Source organism: Erpetoichthys calabaricus, chromosome 2, assembly GCF_900747795.2.
Source record: "Erpetoichthys calabaricus chromosome 2, fErpCal1.3, whole genome shotgun sequence".
NCBI classification, from domain to species: domain Eukaryota; kingdom Metazoa; phylum Chordata; class Cladistia; order Polypteriformes; family Polypteridae; genus Erpetoichthys; species Erpetoichthys calabaricus.
The window spans coordinates 220,240,358-220,261,311 of record NC_041395.2 but is presented as its reverse complement, the minus strand read 5'-3'; the positions used below and the strand labels follow the sequence as shown (position 1 = coordinate 220,261,311).

General features: G+C 39.4%; 1 protein-coding gene across 1 annotated transcript in view; it reads left to right on the top strand.

Annotated features, from left to right (window-relative positions):
* Positions 1-579: 579 nt before the first annotated feature.
* psda (pleckstrin and Sec7 domain containing a) overlaps positions 580-20,954 on the top strand; it is a 176,935-nt gene continuing 156,560 nt past the window's right edge. Inside the window, exons 1-4 of the mRNA XM_028793390.2 lie at positions 580-2,870; positions 9,291-9,414; positions 11,450-11,957; positions 12,619-13,038. Coding sequence (XP_028649223.2) covers positions 729-2,870; positions 9,291-9,414; positions 11,450-11,957; positions 12,619-13,038 — 3,194 coding nt within the window. The 5' untranslated portion in view covers positions 580-728. The remainder of the gene's footprint in view (positions 2,871-9,290; positions 9,415-11,449; positions 11,958-12,618; positions 13,039-20,954) is intronic.

The window sequence follows — 20,954 nt, the reverse complement described above, 5'->3', positions numbered from 1 at the left end:
AAAGTAATGTAATCTTATATGCATTATAAAGCATATGACACATAATAACTTACAATTGGTATGTTAATGCTGTAATTCAATGTTTGTCTCAGGGAGACTTGGTTCAGATTAAAGCCTGGTTATTGCTTTTGTGGGCTTTGCATGTTTTCCCACGTTTCTCCATGTGCTCTGGTTTTCCTTTTACATCCCAAAGATGCACATATTAGGTAAATTGGTGATTTTGAGTTGACTGCTTGTGAATAACTGTGAGTGTATGAGTGCATTGCCTTGATGGACCTGTGCCCTATCCAGAGTTAGTCTTGTGTATAATGCTGCTGGGATATTCTCTCAAGACTCTGAAATGTCATTTAGAGGTCTCAGAAAATGTATAGATAGGACAAATATGGAGTAAGGAAAATCTGACAATTCTACACCCCATTACTCTTATTATTTTCAATGATAATTTAAAATGATCAATAACATGATTATTTTAATTTGAATCCTAAAGAGTGCTGTTAAAAAAAATGAGAAAGTATACGAAAAAGCTTTTCTTTTGCCTTATGTTCTCCTAACCTTTGCTTTTTTAATTCCTTAGCTGTGAAGAATGACAAATCTGCAGATCAGAACATTATCTTTTATCTGTGTGCTCACAGTCCTGTGGAGTCAGTGGGCTGGAAATGGCCGAAAACTCTGGATTTCTGACCAGTTTTGAGTCAACCTGTAAACACTGACAACATTCACTTGATGTCATGTCTCAGGTGGGAAACATCCTACAACTCTATGTAGAAGTACGCTCCGTCCCAGAGAATGGAGGCAATCGTGAGGTCAGCATGGCTCAAGAGAGTGGAGGAACTCCAGCAACATCTTCTACCACAACTAGCACTCACTTGAGGAATGGAAGCAGAAATGGCAGCCCACTGCAGTTTTCAACAAGACAGACTGCCAGTCCACAACTAGGCCTCCAAGGAGGTTCCAGCGGCCGCACTGGACAGAGACACAGTGTTCATTTTGATGACAACAAAGTTTCCTGTGGAAGTCAGGACTCAATGGCAGCAAATGCTAAAAAGTTAGCAGAAGCACCAACACTTCTCTTACGAACACATTCTGATTGTGAACCATTTGGAGTGGGTTGCCAATCCCCAGTTCCATCTGGAAGAACCACAGCACCAGCCACCCCAAGCAATAGGAGGAGAGGTAGCCGGCCAGAGGACAAAGGCTGGAGATCTGTGGTCACCTTTGGTTATATTGAAAAGGCCAGAGTGAACACTGTTACCAGACCCTTTCGGAGTGTAGATGGCAGTCAAGCTGGTGATGGTATATATTCTAGTGGAGAAATAGAAAAGCCAGTATGGGTAAAAAACCAGCCATCCACCCCTGACACTGTCTCTAAAATGCCTTGCTCAAAAATGAAAGGCTGCGCTAACAGTTTTGGGCAACAGGTTATGTCTCCTGGCCTTCTACACAGAACACTTGCCTCCATAGCTAAGGCTGCCACAAACAGGGCCCTGGAAGAATTTGGTTCACCTCAAATGAGGCAACGGGCTGCTTCAACGGTTAGCTGGCAGGGGAGCCAGTCAACTAAGCAGCCTCGTTGTAAATCCTGGACAGGAAGTCCTGTGTTGGGACACACTGGTGACCCTGAGCCATGCTCATTGCCATGTGGACTTCCTAGAAGTCCAGCTATTGATAAACTTTCAGGCCAGGACTATCCTTCACCTCAGCAATGTTCTTCCAAAATGGAAAAGCAAGAATGTGATAATGGCAGGACAAGATCACCTTCCACTAGTAGCCAAGTCCCAGAATTAGGTGGGATTAGGCGATCTTCCATTCTCCATCGGGCCACTGTGCATAGCCCATCATTACAGAGGACTGGTGAGGCCAACAACAGCCCTAGGTCTGGTCATAGAGTTAATTTTAATCTTGGGGACACTCTGAGTCAGTCCACTGCCCATGCACAAGATATTTCTCCAGCCAATAGTCCTGAAATGGCTTGTAGATTAGCAGAAGAGGCTACCAAGATGTCCTTCATTTTACAAGCCCATAATTCCCCGTCACCTCCTCAGACCCACTTCCCTACTGAAAATGTAAAGGTTGACAGTCCTAAACCTAATAGACAATTCACCCAACCGAATAATAAAGGCTGTTTGACTAAACCAGGATTGGTTGCAAGTCAGGACTGTCAGCAGACAGGAAGTCCAGAAAGCACGCTAGATGAGAATGTATATTCAGTGAATGTGACTGATCCTCAAATCCGTGACAGTCCAAAGATGGGGCAAGATTATGCGAGAACAGCAAAGGCAATCAGCACTGCAATGTTTGATGGCATGGGAATAGCATTACAGGAGCCTAGGAAGAGTGACAAAGATGAATGTAACAGTGACAGACAACATGACAACCAGGGATTCAGAGGGCAGCTAGAAAGAAATCCTCTGAGAACAACAAGCCCACAGCTTTTGAGCTACCACTATGAACATTATGGACATTTAAATGATTTTGCTTCATTGAATATTGCATCTAAAGGTTTTAATACACCAGCAAAGAGCATTTCACCATGCTTAGACAGTACATCCCCAATAAGACATGATAGACAGGCTGCCTCTCCCAGCTCTATACCAAAACATGGGCACATTAATAATCCTGAAATAAGTTCTTTATCTCATGAATGTCAGCCATGTAGAGAAGGAAAAAAGTCTTTCATCGGCTTTGAAGAAGATCAAGTCCTATGTCGGTCTAATGACACAACCAGAAAAAGTATTTGTGACGTAACAGAGGGAGATAGTGGCCATATATCCAAAATGCTCTATAGTGAGGACATTCAGAGACCCAGGAGTCAGACCGATGAACTTTATAAGGCCCAAGGAGACTATGAGGATGGCAAAACAACTTCCCAGGTATGTGGAGAAGACTTTAAACTACAAATGATATATATTGTACCAGGGTAGAATTCAACTAAAAGAAACAGGGAAGAAGAACCAAAAGTTCCTTCAGGTCTTTAGAAATTCTTTGAAAAAGAGTAGCTGAACAAGTCAAGCAGGACTCATGAATAAGGTATACAGTTTAAATCAAGTCATGTTTTAGCAAATTGTTCAAGGTTGTTAGATAAACTTCCTCAAACTAAGAGAAATTTAAAACTGCTGCTGAAAAAAGTATGCTGAGAATTGGTTTGCATTTTGAAATTGATTTGTGTCTTTTTTTATGTACTGTATATGTTGCCATTAAGATTAATCTGATTGTCAGGTGTTTCATTGGTGATTTTCCCATTTTTTATTAATTTTAATTTATATTTGATGTTCTTTATTCCATGTCCTTGTGACATCATCCGGTGTTAGCACTGTGCTGGTTTCTGAGGATGTCTCCTTGTTTTGGGGCCACCAATGCACATGCATCAATTTGTGATGTGATAGACACCATTTAATTTAAGAATGAGTGGCTGCAGTTGATATTCACTTGAAATTTAATGAAAATAGAAAAAAAATAACAAAAAATAGCCACAATAAATTTTCTACAATAAGATAAATACAATTTCCACAATAAGATTTGTGGCTTTTAAATATCCAACCATGACTCTTCTTTTACCCTTTAACAATAACAGCAACGATTATTTATACAGCACATTTTCAAAGGTAAAGAAAGTTACACAAATAAAATAAAAAACTAAAAGAATATTTGAGACAATAGAAATGAGAAGCAAAACACCCAGCTTAACAATCAAATTTTATGGTCAGATGGGCAGGAAGGAAAGGAAAAAGAGAACTCCTGCTGGGTGCTGGAGAAAATAAACCTCAGGCATTACAAGGCCAAAATAAATTAAAGAAAAAGCCAAATTAAAAATGCAGTGTTATTAAATGATGCTTAAATGTTGATTATTACTGTATGATGATGATTTATTATGAACTAGAGAGTCCCTGAGTGCAATAGTCCCACAAAATCTTAAAAAAGGAGGGGGGAACCATCAAACCCCAGCTAGTAACAGGAGAGCAAATGTTGAATCTTTATAAGTAAACATCTTTATTTTTGCAAAGAATACTCTGAGGCACAAGAATGCTCTCAAGAGCACAAAAGGAGAAAGGAGCTACCTAAAGACAAAGCAAATTAAAATAGCGATCACAGTCCCAATATGTAATCCAGAAAGCAAAGTCAAAAATTAAAGCAAAAAGTCACAGAAAGCCAGAAAATCAGTAATTATCAAAATAGCAAAAACACAGGAAAACTCAACAGCCACTTAACACATTCAATAAACCACAAGGAGCTGAAGGTTTTCTTCACCCTTTATAGGGCTCAGGGCAGTCCCTTACAGTGATGGGCAGGTGATATTGTCTCTTGGGAATCACCCACAAAACATGCGGGACATAACAGTAAATAAACTAAATGACCAGCAATATTAACATAGACAAAAGAATCAAAAATGAACAAAAATAAAATAAAAATAAAATTTGAACCCAAACCAGGAGAGGACCCTGGCTGAAACACAATTCTTCTTCTTCTTCTTCTATGCTTCTTCTTCTTCTTCTTTTTATTATATAGGACATATTAGATGACAAATGTGAAACAAACGTTCTCTTTTGTGTTCCTTTTGCAAGCAGGAGGATAGCTGCCATGACATGATGCTTAACTCAGTGTCTCAATCAGATGGTGTACTGATCCCATCCACATGGTAGCACCAGAAACTGTGTTAAAAAAGCCATTATCAAATGCATCCATGTTCTAATGGGTGGGATCAAGACAGACAGGCTGCAATATCACTGTTGAACACAGGAGGCTTATTGGGGGTTGGATTTATTCATCTATACTTCCATTCCTTCTCTGAAATTCCAAAGGCACGTACAGGCTGGCAAGAGACAATTACTTATTGCTGCAACTTTGGATGCAGGTAGGAACCCTCCCTAGATGTTGAGTAAAAACCAGTTTCAATACATGCCTAAATTCATTCATACCAGGCCAAATCACCATCAACAGTTAAGTTGTGTCTGAAAAGGGTATACATTTGCCAACAATTTTAGAGCAATAAGCAGTTCATCACACACAATTATCCTAAGGCACCTCCTTGACTAGTATCCTTTGATTTGTGAGGAATGTAAAGCCATTTGGTGCTGCCTCACCTAAAGGAATGGCGTCAGATTTAGTAAGTGAGGTTTCAGTAAAGTGACACAAATCAGGTCTTGTACTTGATATGGTATTATTTAGCAAAGCAGCTTCATTTCTAAGAGAGCAAATATGTAGCAAACATTATTATAAATTAGTTATTTATATTATTTTAAACCAATATGTTTTTGTTTTAATTTGCATTCAGTTACTTATATAGGAACTACAGTGGAAAATCTGATATTAACATTTGATCTAATTATGCAGTTTACCCTCTAGTCATTAAATAAGTTTGATTTTGTTTAAAGACTAAATTTATAATAATTCCCATAACTGATATTCTGGGTAACAGCTACAGAATCGTAACAGGTAGAATAAACAACAGCCTACGATTTAACATCATAATACTGCAGTCTGGATTGTGCTCCTATTAGCCAGCCAGGTAATATTGCTGCCACATTTTGGAATATAATAAAACAAATCCCCTCCAATTAGGATGAAAACCATTTCTCTTGAAAAATGCTAAAAATCATCCCCATTATGAACAAATACTCTGCTTTAATTTGTAAACCTTTTTTCAGAGCCCATGTTAATGATATTTGTAAAATGTATTTAAAGTGTAACTGCCCTGTTTACTCTGTGTAAATCTCCTTTTACATATTCTTTGTGAATGCTAGAAAAGCTTCTGGACCCCTTTAAGACCTGACATAGATGGATGAATGAATGTGATATTATTGAATCAAAGGCTTACTATGAATACCAAGGCTTATTTTATACAGTACACACCCCTCTTTAGGGTAACCTCTTCAAACTGCTATTGTACAGTTGTTTATATTTATGTTTTAATTGAAGCACAAGTAGGTTATGTGACTTGTTATGTGAGATGTAGGGTCAAACCAGCAACTATATAGTCTAAAATCCAGCACTGTAACAAATAGGGCACATTGACCTTTGGCATCTGCTTCAAAGTGACATCTACTTTTAAAGGCAGCAGTGTTCCTATATTAAACTCTATGGCCACGTCCTTGAGTTACCTTTTGACATGTTCACTATTTAAAATTTACAATACATTGGTATTCAAGATAAAGTGGATGAGTCATCATGTAGGTCTCCATTACAGTGTTTCTTCTACAACTGCAATAACTGACATGTCAAGCTTTATTGTTTCACAGTGTTATTGATTATTGGGGAAGCTGAACCATTTATGAACAAGAACTGAAGCACAATTATCTTTGTTCTAACTTGTTTATTATCTTTTGAAAGGGAAAGTTCAAATAGAAAGTTAACTTTTTTTCAACTTTTTGAATAGCACAGATCTGCTCTCCATTTGTCTGCTTTAGCCATTTTTCAGGTATGGCATGGGAAGAAGGGAAGCATCAAGTTCAAGGATGTAGTCTTACAAAGCATGTCATCATTGACCAAACAATGGCTTTCTTCATTAAGATTACATGTTCTTTTGTTATTAATAGCAATAGGCTTGTTTCCTTTTGCTCCAAGATTTAAATTCTAAAAAAAATGTTCCAGTTACAGTAAATTAGTCTAGAATTAGGGTCCACAGACTTTCCATATTTTTTGTGGTAGTCCAGTATATCAGTGTTAATTGAAACATCCAGGCTAATTATTAAAAAAAATCTTTATTTGATTAATTCATGTAAGGTAAGCATGCATTGTACGGGGGATGTTGCACAAAGATTCTTGCTAGCTTCACATCAGTGCACTGCATTTAATGATCAGTTACACATAGCTTATAGCATTCAAAAATGTAGCAATGAGCAAAACAGACAAGTGTCATTGCATGTGAAGGTTTGCCCCCAAAATCACTTTCACAAGAGAGAGATAGAGAGAGAGGTTAGGAGCGCGTGGTGATACAGCGCATTGCCACACCCGCCACGTGAAAAACCAACTCAGGATCCCAGATTAGGACCTGAGTGCAACCATGCAACAGGTGACACCTCAGCACCACACTAGTTCAGATGGAATGGAACCAATGTGAGCAGTTTTGCAAATTGAGAAACATGGAATTCATTAACATTAGCTTTTTCAGAGGCAGAGGGTTTTTAAAGGTTTTTAGGATAGGAAGCAAGGAATATTGTTCCCCATTGCTATTCCTTAGATGTCCTCCAGTGCTACCCTGATCATCCACAGCTCTTTCCATGTCCCTCCACACACACACTCATTTGTATCATACACCAATTGCATGCACATTCATGCCACCAGTTCCACCCGTCACCACTCATTTCAGGTCAGAGACAATACCATCTGCACTCACCTTCACCATCTTCAAATGCTGACCAAGCCAGGGTGCTTCCAGATGCTTGCCAGGAACCATTCCTGGGCTAAAGGAGACTGGCAGCAGAGAAGTGCCTGCAAAGTCTTTGTAGACAAGTGCTATTTGGCTATGCCTCCTTTTCCTAAACTCTGAACCTGAATAAATTCTGTTACACTTTTAAACTTGGAGAAAAAGGTTGCAGATGAGCAGAAAATATACAGTGAATTCAGAAAGTATTGAGACCCAAACACCTCCAGCACATTTTATTGTGTTCTACATTCTATTTTAAATGGATAGCTTTGCCATGGCAAATTTCACTATTTCATTTTAAATACATTTACAAACATTTTGGAAAGCATGTTTTTACACTGCCATTATGGGTTATTGAGTGGGCAAAAAGGCAAATTTATCTGTTTAAAATTAAATATACAATATGATAAAGCATGCAGAAAATGATGGGGTCTGCATAGTTTCTGAATCTACTGTATATTCTGACTTCTAGGGAGCACCAAACCTCAGATCCAACTCCACAGACACAAGTCTCCAAGTTCAAAACAAGTATTTAATTATCAGTGTATTTTAAACAGGCTTCTTTTCACACTGCACAATCCTTTTTTCTCCTTCTCACTTCCACTCCTCTGAAACAAGATTTGTCCATCTCCTCTCCAGACTCTGACTCCCCAGCTGAAGTGGAGGGCTTCCTTTAAGCCCAAACCCAGAAGTACTTCCAATCCCAACTGGCTGTCTTTGGAAATCACTTCAGAGTCAGGTGGAAACTGAGCCTTCACTTCCTGATGGCTCCCCCTGGCAGCCCCCATGGAACCAAAAAGGGCAGTCTTATGGGACCAAAACTCTCACGCTGCCCTGTGTCTGTCCATACCAGGGTTCCCCATAAGTGTATGGGGGAACAACCTGCATGTGAAAGGCAGTCTCCCATTGTTTCATATGTATTGTATCCCGACTGGGAAAGAGTCCATTACTTATCCCAGTAAGGATGCTCCATCCATTTTGTCCTCTGACATCCCAGCTGGGAATGTAATTCCTATCTATTGCTGCTGGGATGCTAGTGCTGTTGCTCTTTCCTTCTGCACAGTTCATTATGTTGGCCACCCTGTATGTTAGAGAAGGAAGTTGATCACAGCTGAGACACTGGTCTGTCCATTACAGTGTACCAATTGCACATTTTGCAAGTGGCAAAACAAAACATCATTTGTTTCTCACATTTTTTTTTAAAGTTTTGCTGTACATTCAGTTTTGTACAAATATAATGGGTGTCACAAAAACATGGCCATGCCATTCTGCACTGATGACACCAATTCAAGGGATGTGTGTACAAAATACTATATATGGAATTCTTTTAAACATTCTTTGTTAGCATGTTCCTAGAAGCTCCGGGAAATTAATTTTCATGATGTACAGCATGCCTAAGAAGTGTTCTGTCAAAGGCCTATGGTAAGTAAGCCATCAAAACACAGAGGTACCACTTTTATCCATTACAAGGCTTACATTAAAGGTTTACTTATTTCTTTCATCAGATATGCCTCTTTTAAATTTCTCCTTGTCATTTCCATGACTTAATATTATGCATTACTACTTGTTGTGGAACACCCCAGAGGTTTATTTTCTCCAGTGATGCTGCTGACCAGGGTTTTTGTTTTCCTCTCCTCCTTTGTCAACAGGGCATAGGTCAATGCTAATGTTAATGGACATACAATACATAGTTTAGAATTTGTTTGTGTTAATCAGTTTGTAACTGATTTGTTTTAGCATGTGCTTAAAGTGATCTGTGCCTTTATTTGCACACATTAGGTAATTAGTAATTTGTAAATACAGGTTGCATTGTACTTGTGAATTTGTTACAGAGTTCTTAAGCAGCACACTTCTTAGTGAAGAGCACTATACCAATATAGACTGAGTTATATTAATGTTGATGCTTGTTCTGTTATTTTTGGTCTTCTAGTTGGACAGCGCATCCTGCTCTGCAGAAATGGGGCCCTCGTTGCACTCACAGAAAATCGCCCGGGCAAAGTGGGAATTTCTGTTTGGCTCCAATCACCAGGAGAGCAACCCTTCAGTGGACAAAGGTAAAATGGATAGAAGCAGAAGAGTAGCAGATAAAATAAAATGAGTCAAGTTAGTCAGCCAATCATTATTTAATTTGGTACCATTCCAAGAGGGCAGCTATACAATGTGCTCAGCACAAGAATATAATACAGACAGTAGATTACGAGATCATCTAAATACAAATAAATGAGAAGAGAATGACACAATGGGACATCTCAGTGTTTTGTGAATCTTAATACATATTTATCACTAAAATGCCAAAGTAATATGCACAAATTTTAAGGCCCACTCTTTACATAGTTAGGAAAGATTTAACCATGTCATACTGTCACAGACTACAGGATGACATTTTTAATTCAGTCAAGATGGGAGATTCAAAGTTAAAGATAGTGTCAAGTATGGAGGTAAAGTTAGTGATAGTGAATATGGAAAGAATACGGAGAATTTGAAAATCAGTTTTCCTAATGTGACTTTAGAATTAAATACAGTAATCCCTCCTCCATCGCGGGGGTTGCGTTCCAGAGCCACCCGCGAAGTAGGAAAATCCGCGAAGTAGAAACCATATGTTTATATGGTTATTTTTAGAATGTCATGCTTGGGTCACAGATTTGCGCAGAAACACAGGAGGTTGTAGAGAGACAGGAACGTTATTCAAACACTGCAAACAAACATTTGTCTCTTTTTCAAAAGTTTAAACTGTGCTCCATGACAAGACAGAGATGACAGTTCTGTCTCACAATTAAAAGAATGCAAACATATCTTCCTTTTCAAAGGAGTGCAAAGCAAGCAGTCAAAAAAAAAATCAATAGGGCTTTTTGGCTTTTAAGTATGCGAAGCACCGCCGGTACAAAGCTGTTGAAGGCGGCAGCTCACACCCCCTCTGTCAGGAGCAGGAAGAGAGAGAGAGAGAGAGATAGAGAGAGATAGAGAGAGACAGATAAAAAAAATCAATACGTGCCCTTTGAGCTTTTAAGTATGCGAAGCTCCGTGCAGCACGTCCTTCAGGAAGCAGCAGCACACAGCCCCCCTGCTCACAACCCCCTACGTCAGCGCAAGAGAGAGAGAGAGAGAGAAAGTAAGCTGGATAGCTTCTCAGCCATCTGCCAATAGCGTCCCTTGTATGAAATCAACTGGGCAAACCAACTGAGGAAGCATGTACCAGAAATTAAAAGACCTATTGTCCGCAGAAACCCGCGAAGCAGCGAAAAATCCGCGATATATATTTAAATATGCTTACATATAAAATCCGCGATAGAGTGAAGCCGCGAAAGGCGAAGCGCGATATAGCGAGGGATCACTGTACCACAAAAATTAGATCTGTTTTGTTAGTGTGCAGCTGCACAAATTTAGCAACCATCTTGGCATTGATCTCATGATCTTTATTCACATCAGAGTAATAAATGAAACATAAGGTTATGTTGGTGGATTAAGCATCTCAGTTTAGATTTGAAATAGAAGAGAACTTGGTCAAATGTTTGAAGGCCACCATAGTAGGATGACTGACAGGTCCATCCATACCAGAGTGGATAGAAACACATGTAGTAAGTAAAGAAGAATAAAACTCCAAAAGCAGAGAACATTGTTTTTTGGCATTGATTCAAGCCACAGGTGAATGTGTTGAGTCACGGAGAAAAAAAAATGCTTTCACCAAAGTACGTTTGCCTGGCTTGTTCAGGTTGTTTTAAAAAAGAGGTACTTTCCTCCACTACCAGTCTAGTTTAAATGTAGTTGCTACCAGAATAGGCTCAAGGTCGCTGGACAGGACAGTTCAGAACTTCCATCGATGGTCTTTTCCACCTACATTTGAAAATTACCTTTGAGTGGTGGTTGTTAAGGAGAACATCTTTGCCCACCTAGATGGAAAATTCTTCTTCAGATCTTCTGGTCTCATAATGAGGACTTTTAAGGATGGTGCTAGTTTCATAACCCATGGCAAGACCAATCTTTCTATTAAACACATAGTTATAAAACCGGCCAAACCTGTTTGAAATCCACAATGTATTTACAGGTTACTTTAAATCATCAGTAGATAAATCTTCTTGTGTTTCATTACAGGTTTGAGAGGTTCATCTACTACATCTCCTAGCGAAGACTGCAGTACCCCTACTCCACCAAACTCATTGTTGGTAACCAGAATTAGTGGGGTTCCATTCAAGGATAATGAGGATGAGATCTGCCAACCCCTGGCTAATCACAGTGTCCAGCATGTGGAGGTGGAGTTGGTGACTCCACCACCTGTAGTCACTGGTCCATCTGCTAAAACTGGGATCATCAGGCGGACTATCAAATACTCAGAGACAGATCTGGATGCAGTTCCTCTGCGATGTTACAGGGAAACAAACATCGATGAGGTTTTGGGAGAGCAGGATGAGACCGATTCGGCATTTAGCAGTAATCGAAGCATGCAAGAAAGCTCTGGTAATACCACTAGCCCTGTGGGAGAACTTAATTATGATCGTACTGATGAAGAAGAAGACCTAGACGAGGCTATAAATTATCCAGGCGGTCTACAGAAAGAAGCTATAAGGAGAAGCAACACCATCCAGAAAGAAAACGAAGAGTGGTGAGTCCTGGGGAAATGTTGCAATGAAAAAGGGGGGCTTTGGGTATATGGAATTGAGCTGTGAGTGTTGATGGCATCGCCCTAATTATCTGATTATTTTTTCTGCTGACTAGCAGTAATTGAAATTTCAGAATATGCATTTTACACCCATTCTGCTCCAACCACTTTAAATCCATTTGAGGATTTGTTGACAAGCAGTTGCCAGATTTCTGATTTTATCCTTAGAAGATGAAACATCTGGTAAATGAGGTGTGTCATTCTACTTCCACTCTAAGCAGCAATATGAAATGTTTTATAAAAGTCTTGTCAATGTTGAAGTTGGTATAAATATATCCTGAAAGACCAGGAGGTATATCTTCAAAACAACAACTTTCCTCTTAATCAGTTTCATCGTATTAGAACTACAGTTCTTTTGAAGCTTATGAGATCCCAATATGTTTTTATGAGATCTTAGTAAATCCAGCTTCAGTATGTAAGGGCTGCAGTTCCTCAAGCTAAACTCCAAAGTAGTGAAATTTCAGTACTGCACCTCTCAACCCACAAATCTTAACTCTACTATTTAGACCTGTTTTCTGGTCCAATCCCCCAATCACATGAGTGTGCTGATCCATCATGAATCTGCAGATGTTACTTACCTCCAACTTTCTTTCTCTCCCCTTAGCCCTGCTCTCAAATCACCCATTATACTGGTAGGCCCAAGGCGGCCTTCTGAAGATGGCCTAGACACCTTCAGCCGGCATTTTGAAAACATCATGGAGTCTCATCGTGCAAAGGGAACCTCATACAGTAGTCTGGACAGCGAGGAACTGCTAACATCCAGCCTCCCTGTATTCAGCTTTGACCTGCCGACACTGACGCCAGAGATCCAGGGACAAATCTGCCAGAGTGCAAAACTCATCGAGCTAAGCTTTGCTCCTTTGGCACAGAGTGAAGGGCACAGTCTGACAGACTCTGCTCACACAATCACAGATTTTGGACATTCCGGCTCTGGTAACACCCTCCCAATGGATGACCCCCCTCAGGAGAAGCAGCTTGAAGCAGTTGATGGTGCAAAGGATGTGACTACAACATTTACTTCCAGGTTAGGATGTTACTGAACAGCTCAAGCCTCCCTTTCATAGCACACAAATACAACATAAATTAGGTATGAAGATTGAATGCCTAGCTGGCACTGTTATGTGGTTATTGTATTTTAATTCCAACTATAGGTACATGTGTTATTCACTGCTGACAGATTACCTTTCATTCCCAGTGTGTGTGAGTGCTCCTTGCAGTAATATTGTATTAGATGTTTATCGTTTTAACTGGTACATAACATTGAGGCATTTCTACCACTAGATGGAAGCAGAGTATTCCAAAAGTCTTGGACACTATTTGCTTTATTATACTCACAGCAACACATTCATTACATACATCGGTCAAATAACAAAACCTTGTCCTCAGACATTTATGGTGCTGCTGAGCAATGTGGTTGTCCACCTATAGAAGCCTGGCCCTTGAGGTCAGAGACATTCATTTGTGAGTAAAGGATTTCAGAGGCCATGCTGCTGTCCGGAGAAGTGGTCAAAAGACTATTTGTGATTACACGACACAAGACCACATGTCTGAAGGGCAGAACAGAAAGCACATTAAACTTCATTTCGAAATCATAATTCCAGCTTCTGAAAATATGAGAAGCATAAAATGGAGAGTGAAATGGTCAAATATTTGAATATAGACAGACATCCAGAATATAAACCATTAGTCTATTTTGCAGAGCAGAAGCACAGCTCTAGAACAGGGGTGCCCAATTCTGGTCCTGGAGGGCCACAGTGGCAGCAGGTTTTCATTCTAACCCTCTTCTTAATTAGTGACTTGTTTTTGCTACTAATTAACTTCTTTTGAATTCATTCTATTTGACTTGCTCTTCAAGACTCAGACCCCTTAAATGTTTCTTTTCCTTAAATAGCTGGCAAACAATAATGAGATACAAAATGAGCCAAAACATAATCAGCAAATTGTGTCTATCATACAATATTTTAAAATAAAGAAAGATGAAGGTCTTATGAATGTTGATCTGCTTAGGTCCCCAAAAAATTTTAAAGAGAAAAGAGAGAAAATCAACAATTTTGGAAATGTGTGCTATTGTACAATGATAGCAATAACAAGCCATGGAATTAAAGAAAGGGTTTAATTAACAACAAGAATCAGCGCCTAATTAAGCAGCTGGTTGGAGTGAAATTGGCTGGAGTCCCCTACTTAGATGGTCTTCTGTTAGCTCACACACTTTACATTTCATTTATTTTTGGGTGTCACTTTCAGAAAGAAATAAAGCAATTCAGAGGACCGATGAAGAAATTCAGGAGAACAGATCTTAACAAACAAGTCAATTAAAATTCATTCAAAAGAAGTTAATTAGTTGGGGACCTCTGCTCTAGAAGGAAAGTCACAATGAAGAGAAGGGCCATGCCCAAGAAGGGTTTACGTTCTGTGATAAAAGTTGCACTGAGAAATAGTGGCCCAATTTCCATGGATGCCAAGGAATTTTTTTTCTGATATTTTTAACAGAAGTTATTAGCTGGCTCCTTCATTCAAGGGAATTTATGATGGCATTTATGAATTTGTTCATATACATTTGTTACAACTGGAGCACAGGCAATTTAAATCATTTGCTCTGGGTCACACAATGAGCCACAGGTAGAAATTAAATGGTAGCCTTGAAGTTTAGAAGACAGTACTTTATCCCCAAGACCACACTGCCTGGCTAGGTTTCCAAATTTTAGAATACCGATGTTCTACTGGTTTCACTCATACAGTGGATTCAGATTTTATTCCGACCCTTTCATTTTAAATGGATAAATTTGCCATTTTGCCCATCAATCTACACTCAGTAACCCATACTGACAATGTAAAAATATATTTTCAGGAAGGCTTGCATATTTATTAAAAATTAAAAACTGAAATCTCTCATTCATAGAAGTATTCAGATGCTTTGTTGTGACACACCAGATTGTGGTTAGGGGCACTCTGTTTGCTTTAATTATCCTTGAAATGTGTCTAGAACCTGACTGGATATAGTTCACCTGGAAAGCTGAATTGACTGGATATAGTTTAGGAAGGCAACACCTGATATATAAGGTTGCAATCCATGTCAGGACAAAAACCAAACTGTGAAGTCCATGGACCTCCCTGGACCAAGACACAAGAAGGTGTTCAAACTGTAGTAAAGCTTAGATCAGGGTATTAAACCATTTCTAAAACTTTGAATGTTCACAGTAGGCCACAATAATTGAGAAATGGGTAGAAGTTTGGAACCACCTGGACTCTTCCTAGAGCTGGCCGTACAGCCAAACTGAGTAACAAGTAAAAAGGGCCTTGGTCAGGAAAGTGATCAAGGATCCAATGCTCTCTCTAATAAAGCTTCAGAAGAAGGAAAAATGGGTAAACATGTCAGAAGGAGAACCATCTCAGCAACACTCCATTAATCAAGCGTTTATGACAGAGTTTGCCAGATGGTATTTAAAGGATTCTGAGAGCATGAAGATAAAGATTCTCTTAAATGATGATACAAAAATTGAACTTTTTGGATAGAACTCCAAAACCTATGTCTGGCAAAGACCAGGCACTGGTCATCACTTGCCTAGTGCCATTCCTACAGTGAAGCATAGTGATAGCAGCATTATGTTGTTAGGGTGTTTCTCAGTAGCATTGACAGGAGATTAGTCTGAGTTGAGGGAAGGATAAAAGCAGCCAAATACAGACAGGTCCTTGAAGAAAACCTGCTCCAAAGTGCATGTACCCTCAAACTAGGGTGACAATTCACCTTTCAGCACGACATTGACCCAAAGCATACAGCCAAGACAATGCTAGAGTGGCTTCAGGACAAGTCTCTGTGTGTCCTTGAGTGGGACAGTCAAAGCCCAGATTTAAATCACATAGAACATCTGCAGATGGTAGTTTACTGGTCCATCCCAACCCTTAGATAGATAGATACTGTACATGGGAAATGTATTCTAGCTGAGTGTTTGACTGTACCATTGTCCTTCCATGTGCAAACTTGGCCATAATAGCAGTAGGAAAAGCAAAACTTGTTTCCTGATGACCTATCTTCACCACATTACTAGTGGCTCAAGTCTGACACCAGTCTATACTGGTTTAGCAACAGCAACTGGTTAATGGCAGCACGGGAAAAAACATTGCAAATGGTGCCCAGCTTCTGAAAGTTTTTGGACCATGGTCCAAAGAGGTACCCAACAATCCACATCTCTGAAATTGGTAAAGCTGTTTTTCAAATGCCTGCTGCAGTATCCATTTGGGTTTTTGTTTCTGAGATTCTTCATCATTACTGGCATCTTCTCACTGTCAAATTTATAAGAATAACATGTGTCACAATACTTTTACCAGACTTCACCAAACCAGCAATTCATCCTGTATCAGACACACTCTGGGATTTGTTTACTCATACGTTTGTCGTGGAAGCTTCTCAAGGTTACCAAAATCTATTCTTTCACAGTTATTGCTTTTTCTAGTGAATGGTTTTCAATGTAATGCAAATTTTATACTAATCATGTGCATATCTGGCCACACTGATGTCCAATGATGGAGGGTGTAAACTGAACCACTGCTTCTAGCTTTAGTTGTGTTTTTATTTTGCATATTGTGTTTTGTTTCGGTGCAAAAATACCAAAGTGCATGGAAAATTTACTAAACTTGGTTACAGAACAGTATGTCCAAAATACAGAGCACTACCAAATAACCAGAAGACAGATAAACTATTGAGCCAGTCGGCAGAAGACGTCAACAAGTCCAGTGTTCAGAGTAGATCCACAGCTTCAGACTGAAAGCAACTATTAAGAGTGAAAGTAATAAAATTTAACATTTTGGAAAATATATCAAGCTTCAAAAGGAATTAAACATCCACAGTAAACACAGAATTTTAAAAATCAGTCAACCAAAAAAACAAGTATGGAATGCAAGAATGAGCCACTTCATGTCTGGTTGTCACTAGGCACAAGTTAGGACACTTCATCACTGCATGAATACTTGAGTCACCCACATTTCAGTGTAAGCCATACAGTACATGTGGGGGAATATAATGGAAACTAATTCACTGGTCATGATGTGAATGTCAGATTAAATGATGAGTCTGATTTGACTTTAGATAGATAGATAGATAGATAGATAGATAGATAGATAGATAGATAGATAGATAGATAGATAGATAGATAGATAGATAGATAGATAGATAGATAGATAGATAGATAGATAGATAGATCTTAAATATATTTGCATACATTTATGAGTATAGTGAATACTAGTCAGTTCCTTCAGGTCAGCTTCCTTCTTTTGTGAAGAGTGAATCCAAAATAGTTCTTAATTGTGACCGTAATTTGGTTTATTATGGTACATTAATTATTGAAAGGATGGAATTTGCAAGCCTTTAACCTCTGCTATGACATATACCACTATTTAAAATAAACATTCACAGGAAGAGCCCAACCAAAGGTCTCACAGAGCCTATGGAGAGATTACATAGAACATAAGAGGAAAAATGATCGCTATGTAGAAAAAGAGATGGGTACCAACTGGCAATCCCCATTTAATAGGGTTCAAATCAAAAAGGAAAAAAAATACATGTGCAGGTGCAAAAAGGTTGGCCTCCATCAATTCACAAAGAAGTTATGTCGTCCTCCAAGTCTGGTTCTTCACTGAATGCTGTGATGGAACCATAAAGGCCACAAAAAAGATTTAAGGTAGTATACTTGAAACGTAATGAAAAAGATGAAGGCAAATATGCCTTTTCAGATTGAGCTCAATACAGAACTGAAGCAAATTTAACAAAATGGCATTTATAAATGTTCTTGGCAGGAAGTGAGGTCAAGAATGTCAGACGGGACTTCCTGCTGAGTATTATCTGACAGCGCCAACCTCTGATCTGGCAGATAATCACACATATCCGGGCCCATCAACTGTCTTCTATGCACACATGTGTGACAACGCCTACTTCTGGTAGCTTTGAGACTTTCATATCACCATCCCAGAAGAGGCAGGGCTTTGCAGTGAAACTGGGAAATGGGTCGATTATTGTCCAGATGGTGAGCTAAGTTGATGAGCATGATTTAATGACAGCACTCCCTCTCTACTCAAGGTGATATTATCTACCTTACTGGAGCCTTGAAGATGTTCTCAAAGTGTTTGTGCCTCCCAAGAGTATAAAGTAAGAAGTTATTTCAGGCTAGCAGCTATTATTTTTGTCATAATTCAAAAACACACCCTTTAATGCATTATCCTAAATGCAGGCTGTATGGTGTAACGTGCACAGCTAAAATTTTGGACAACATTTTGTTGCTATTGCTATTGGTTAAAATTTTGGACATTAAGTCCCATCATTCCCCTAGGCTTTCAAGCTCCCTAATATTAAAATATTCTCCTGCTATGCATTCATGCCATGGCTGCATGCACTCTTTCCGCTATCTTCGTCCATCAGTATTTTTGATTTCCTAGCCTGTTACTTGTGAATGCAGCATACATGGTGATCTGCTCATTTACAGCACATTAATAAATGTTGTACATGGAAAGTAAGTGTGAAAATGTCTGCATTGGTTAGTATTTTATGAACAGAAAAGCTCCTCAGGAAGATGACAGCCTGTTTAATAATTTAAAAGTAGGCCCTCTGCAGAAGTTTAAAAACAGCAGATTGTAATTGATTTATGCAAAGCTACACGTTTGCCATTTACACAATAGCAATACTTCTGAAATAGAAACATTCAATTTGTTTCAAGCATCTTTCATAAAGGTTAAGCTTAAATCATGAGATGTTGGTCAGATATATTATTGCAGATTCATATTAATGTGTAATACACATTTACATGTTCAATGTGTAAATGGAAATATGAAAAATTATGTGGATCTAAACATTAAAAATTAATCAGATCTTTCAGATTTAGTTAAAGGATTAGGGAGAAGGCTTGTATTTCTGCCTCATTCTTTAAAACAGAAGAACTACTGCCAGCCATCTACATGCACAGTGACATCCATGGTGGGGAGAAAAATTAATTGATAACTCATCCTTTTGGGTCTTCAGCACTCCAGCTACTTCTAAGATTCCTCCATAAATCTAACAGCAGTGTGGCTTTCCTCTAGCTGTCCCACTTTAGGGGTGTTTTGCACTACAGGCTCAGATTAAAGATGCTGCTTATATTTTTCACGGCCCATCCTCTTATGAAGCAAAATAATCTATTCATGTATAGCATTCTTCACTTTAGTATAGGTTCAGAGCGCCATAATACTGTAATAGCAGCATTAAACCTTAGTGTTTACAGACTATCAGAATAAAATAAAAAATCACACTTAATGCTTGTATAGGAATTTAAGTGACAAAAAATATAAATACCTGTTAACATTATAATTGCAATATGGACAGTTGACAGTGGAGGAGTGTGGTAAAGTGCAGTCCACGGGTGATCTTTTTAAATAAATAATCATCACACTTGCGTCTTGGTAGGAGAGGGAGTGGTAGCGTGGTGAGAGCAGTTCCAAGGTGTGATGCGGGAGTGGATGGCCCTACACTATATGCACAAGATCGCCCGTGACCCTAATTGGCACCGGAAGCTGATAATCGACACAGCTGTGCCATGTCCCTATTTTAAAAGGGGAAGCGCGGGTGCAAGGAGGAGAATCAGGGAATCGGGAAGAATTGAAAAAGAAAAGACGGAGGTTAAAAGGAGAAAGAAAGAAAGAAAGAAAGAAAGAAAGAAAGAAAGAAAGAAAGAAAGAAAGAAAGAAAGAAAGAAAGAAAGAAAGAAAGGCGGATTGAGCCGGTGCAGGGGTAAGCAAGCTGAGGAGCGCAAGCTCGTGGGAGACAAAGCAGGCAGCTGGGAAGTGAGCCCCGAAGAGGAGTGTGTGGCTGACACTCAGGGGAGAGGTTGGAATAGGTCACTCCAGCTGAGTTGCAAAGAGGAGTGGGAGTGAACAGGAGTTTATATGGCTTGCCGTGGAAGACCAAGAAGGCAGCAGGAGTTGAGGAAGCTTGGGAGGAGAGCCACAGTGTGAGTGCCCTGGCCACTGGAGACCCAGGCCGAGGTCTGGAGAGGGAGCCTTTCCATAACCATGAGACGGCAGGGACCCGGACCTGAGGAAAGTCAGCTGTGTCTGCTGTTAGAGCGACTCCTCTGCTGCAAGGCCCGTATGGGATAAGCAGAGGAGCCGCCAGTGAAGAAGGCGGCACTGGGTTTTTTTTAGCAAAGACCGTTTTCTGCCAGCTGATTTTAACCTTGTTTTTAATGGATTTATTTATTGTGATTTTAACCTCCACAGATACACCTTTTTATGGATTATTTATTTATTATGGGTTTGGGAGCAGTACATTTTTTGAACTCTTGTTTTGGACTTGGTTTTTAATAAAAGCACTGGCTCACCTTTACACCATCCCCTTGCTCCAAGTGTGATTTGTCCTCATCAGCCACTCTCATCTCAGTTATGGTACTGATGGCGTCGGGTTCAAGAGGCTCCCTTTATTGAATAAGGAGCAAGGAGCTGACCCGCACTGTCACAAGGAGTGGAAATCACAATCTACAATTAACTGCATTCCTGCAAAACATGAACATCTGGGAGCTCAATGGCCACTTCTGTTGTCCTAGGCCAACTGACCCCTCAAAGGGGCATTTTACAAGTTCATGTGTTAATCCACACCTGTATAAACTGTAGTAAAATTAAATGGTCCGATGCTGGGGCAGTGGCATTTAAATCTTAAGGCTCTAATTACTATGATGTCTCAGTCTGTACATAAAAGCAGCAAGGTCCCCATGTCCTTAAAAATATATAGCTCAAGGACCGCTTAAAGCTTGCCCAAAATAATAGCCAGATAGGTAGAAAAAATGGCATACTGGTGTTGAGAGGAAGAGAAGTAGGTACATACCATTGAATCCTAGGGGTGGGTTCCTCTTCACGATTTTTCAGATTGATTGAATGGGTATATTAGATTAGATTAGGTAAACTTTATTCAATTCAAATGCATAT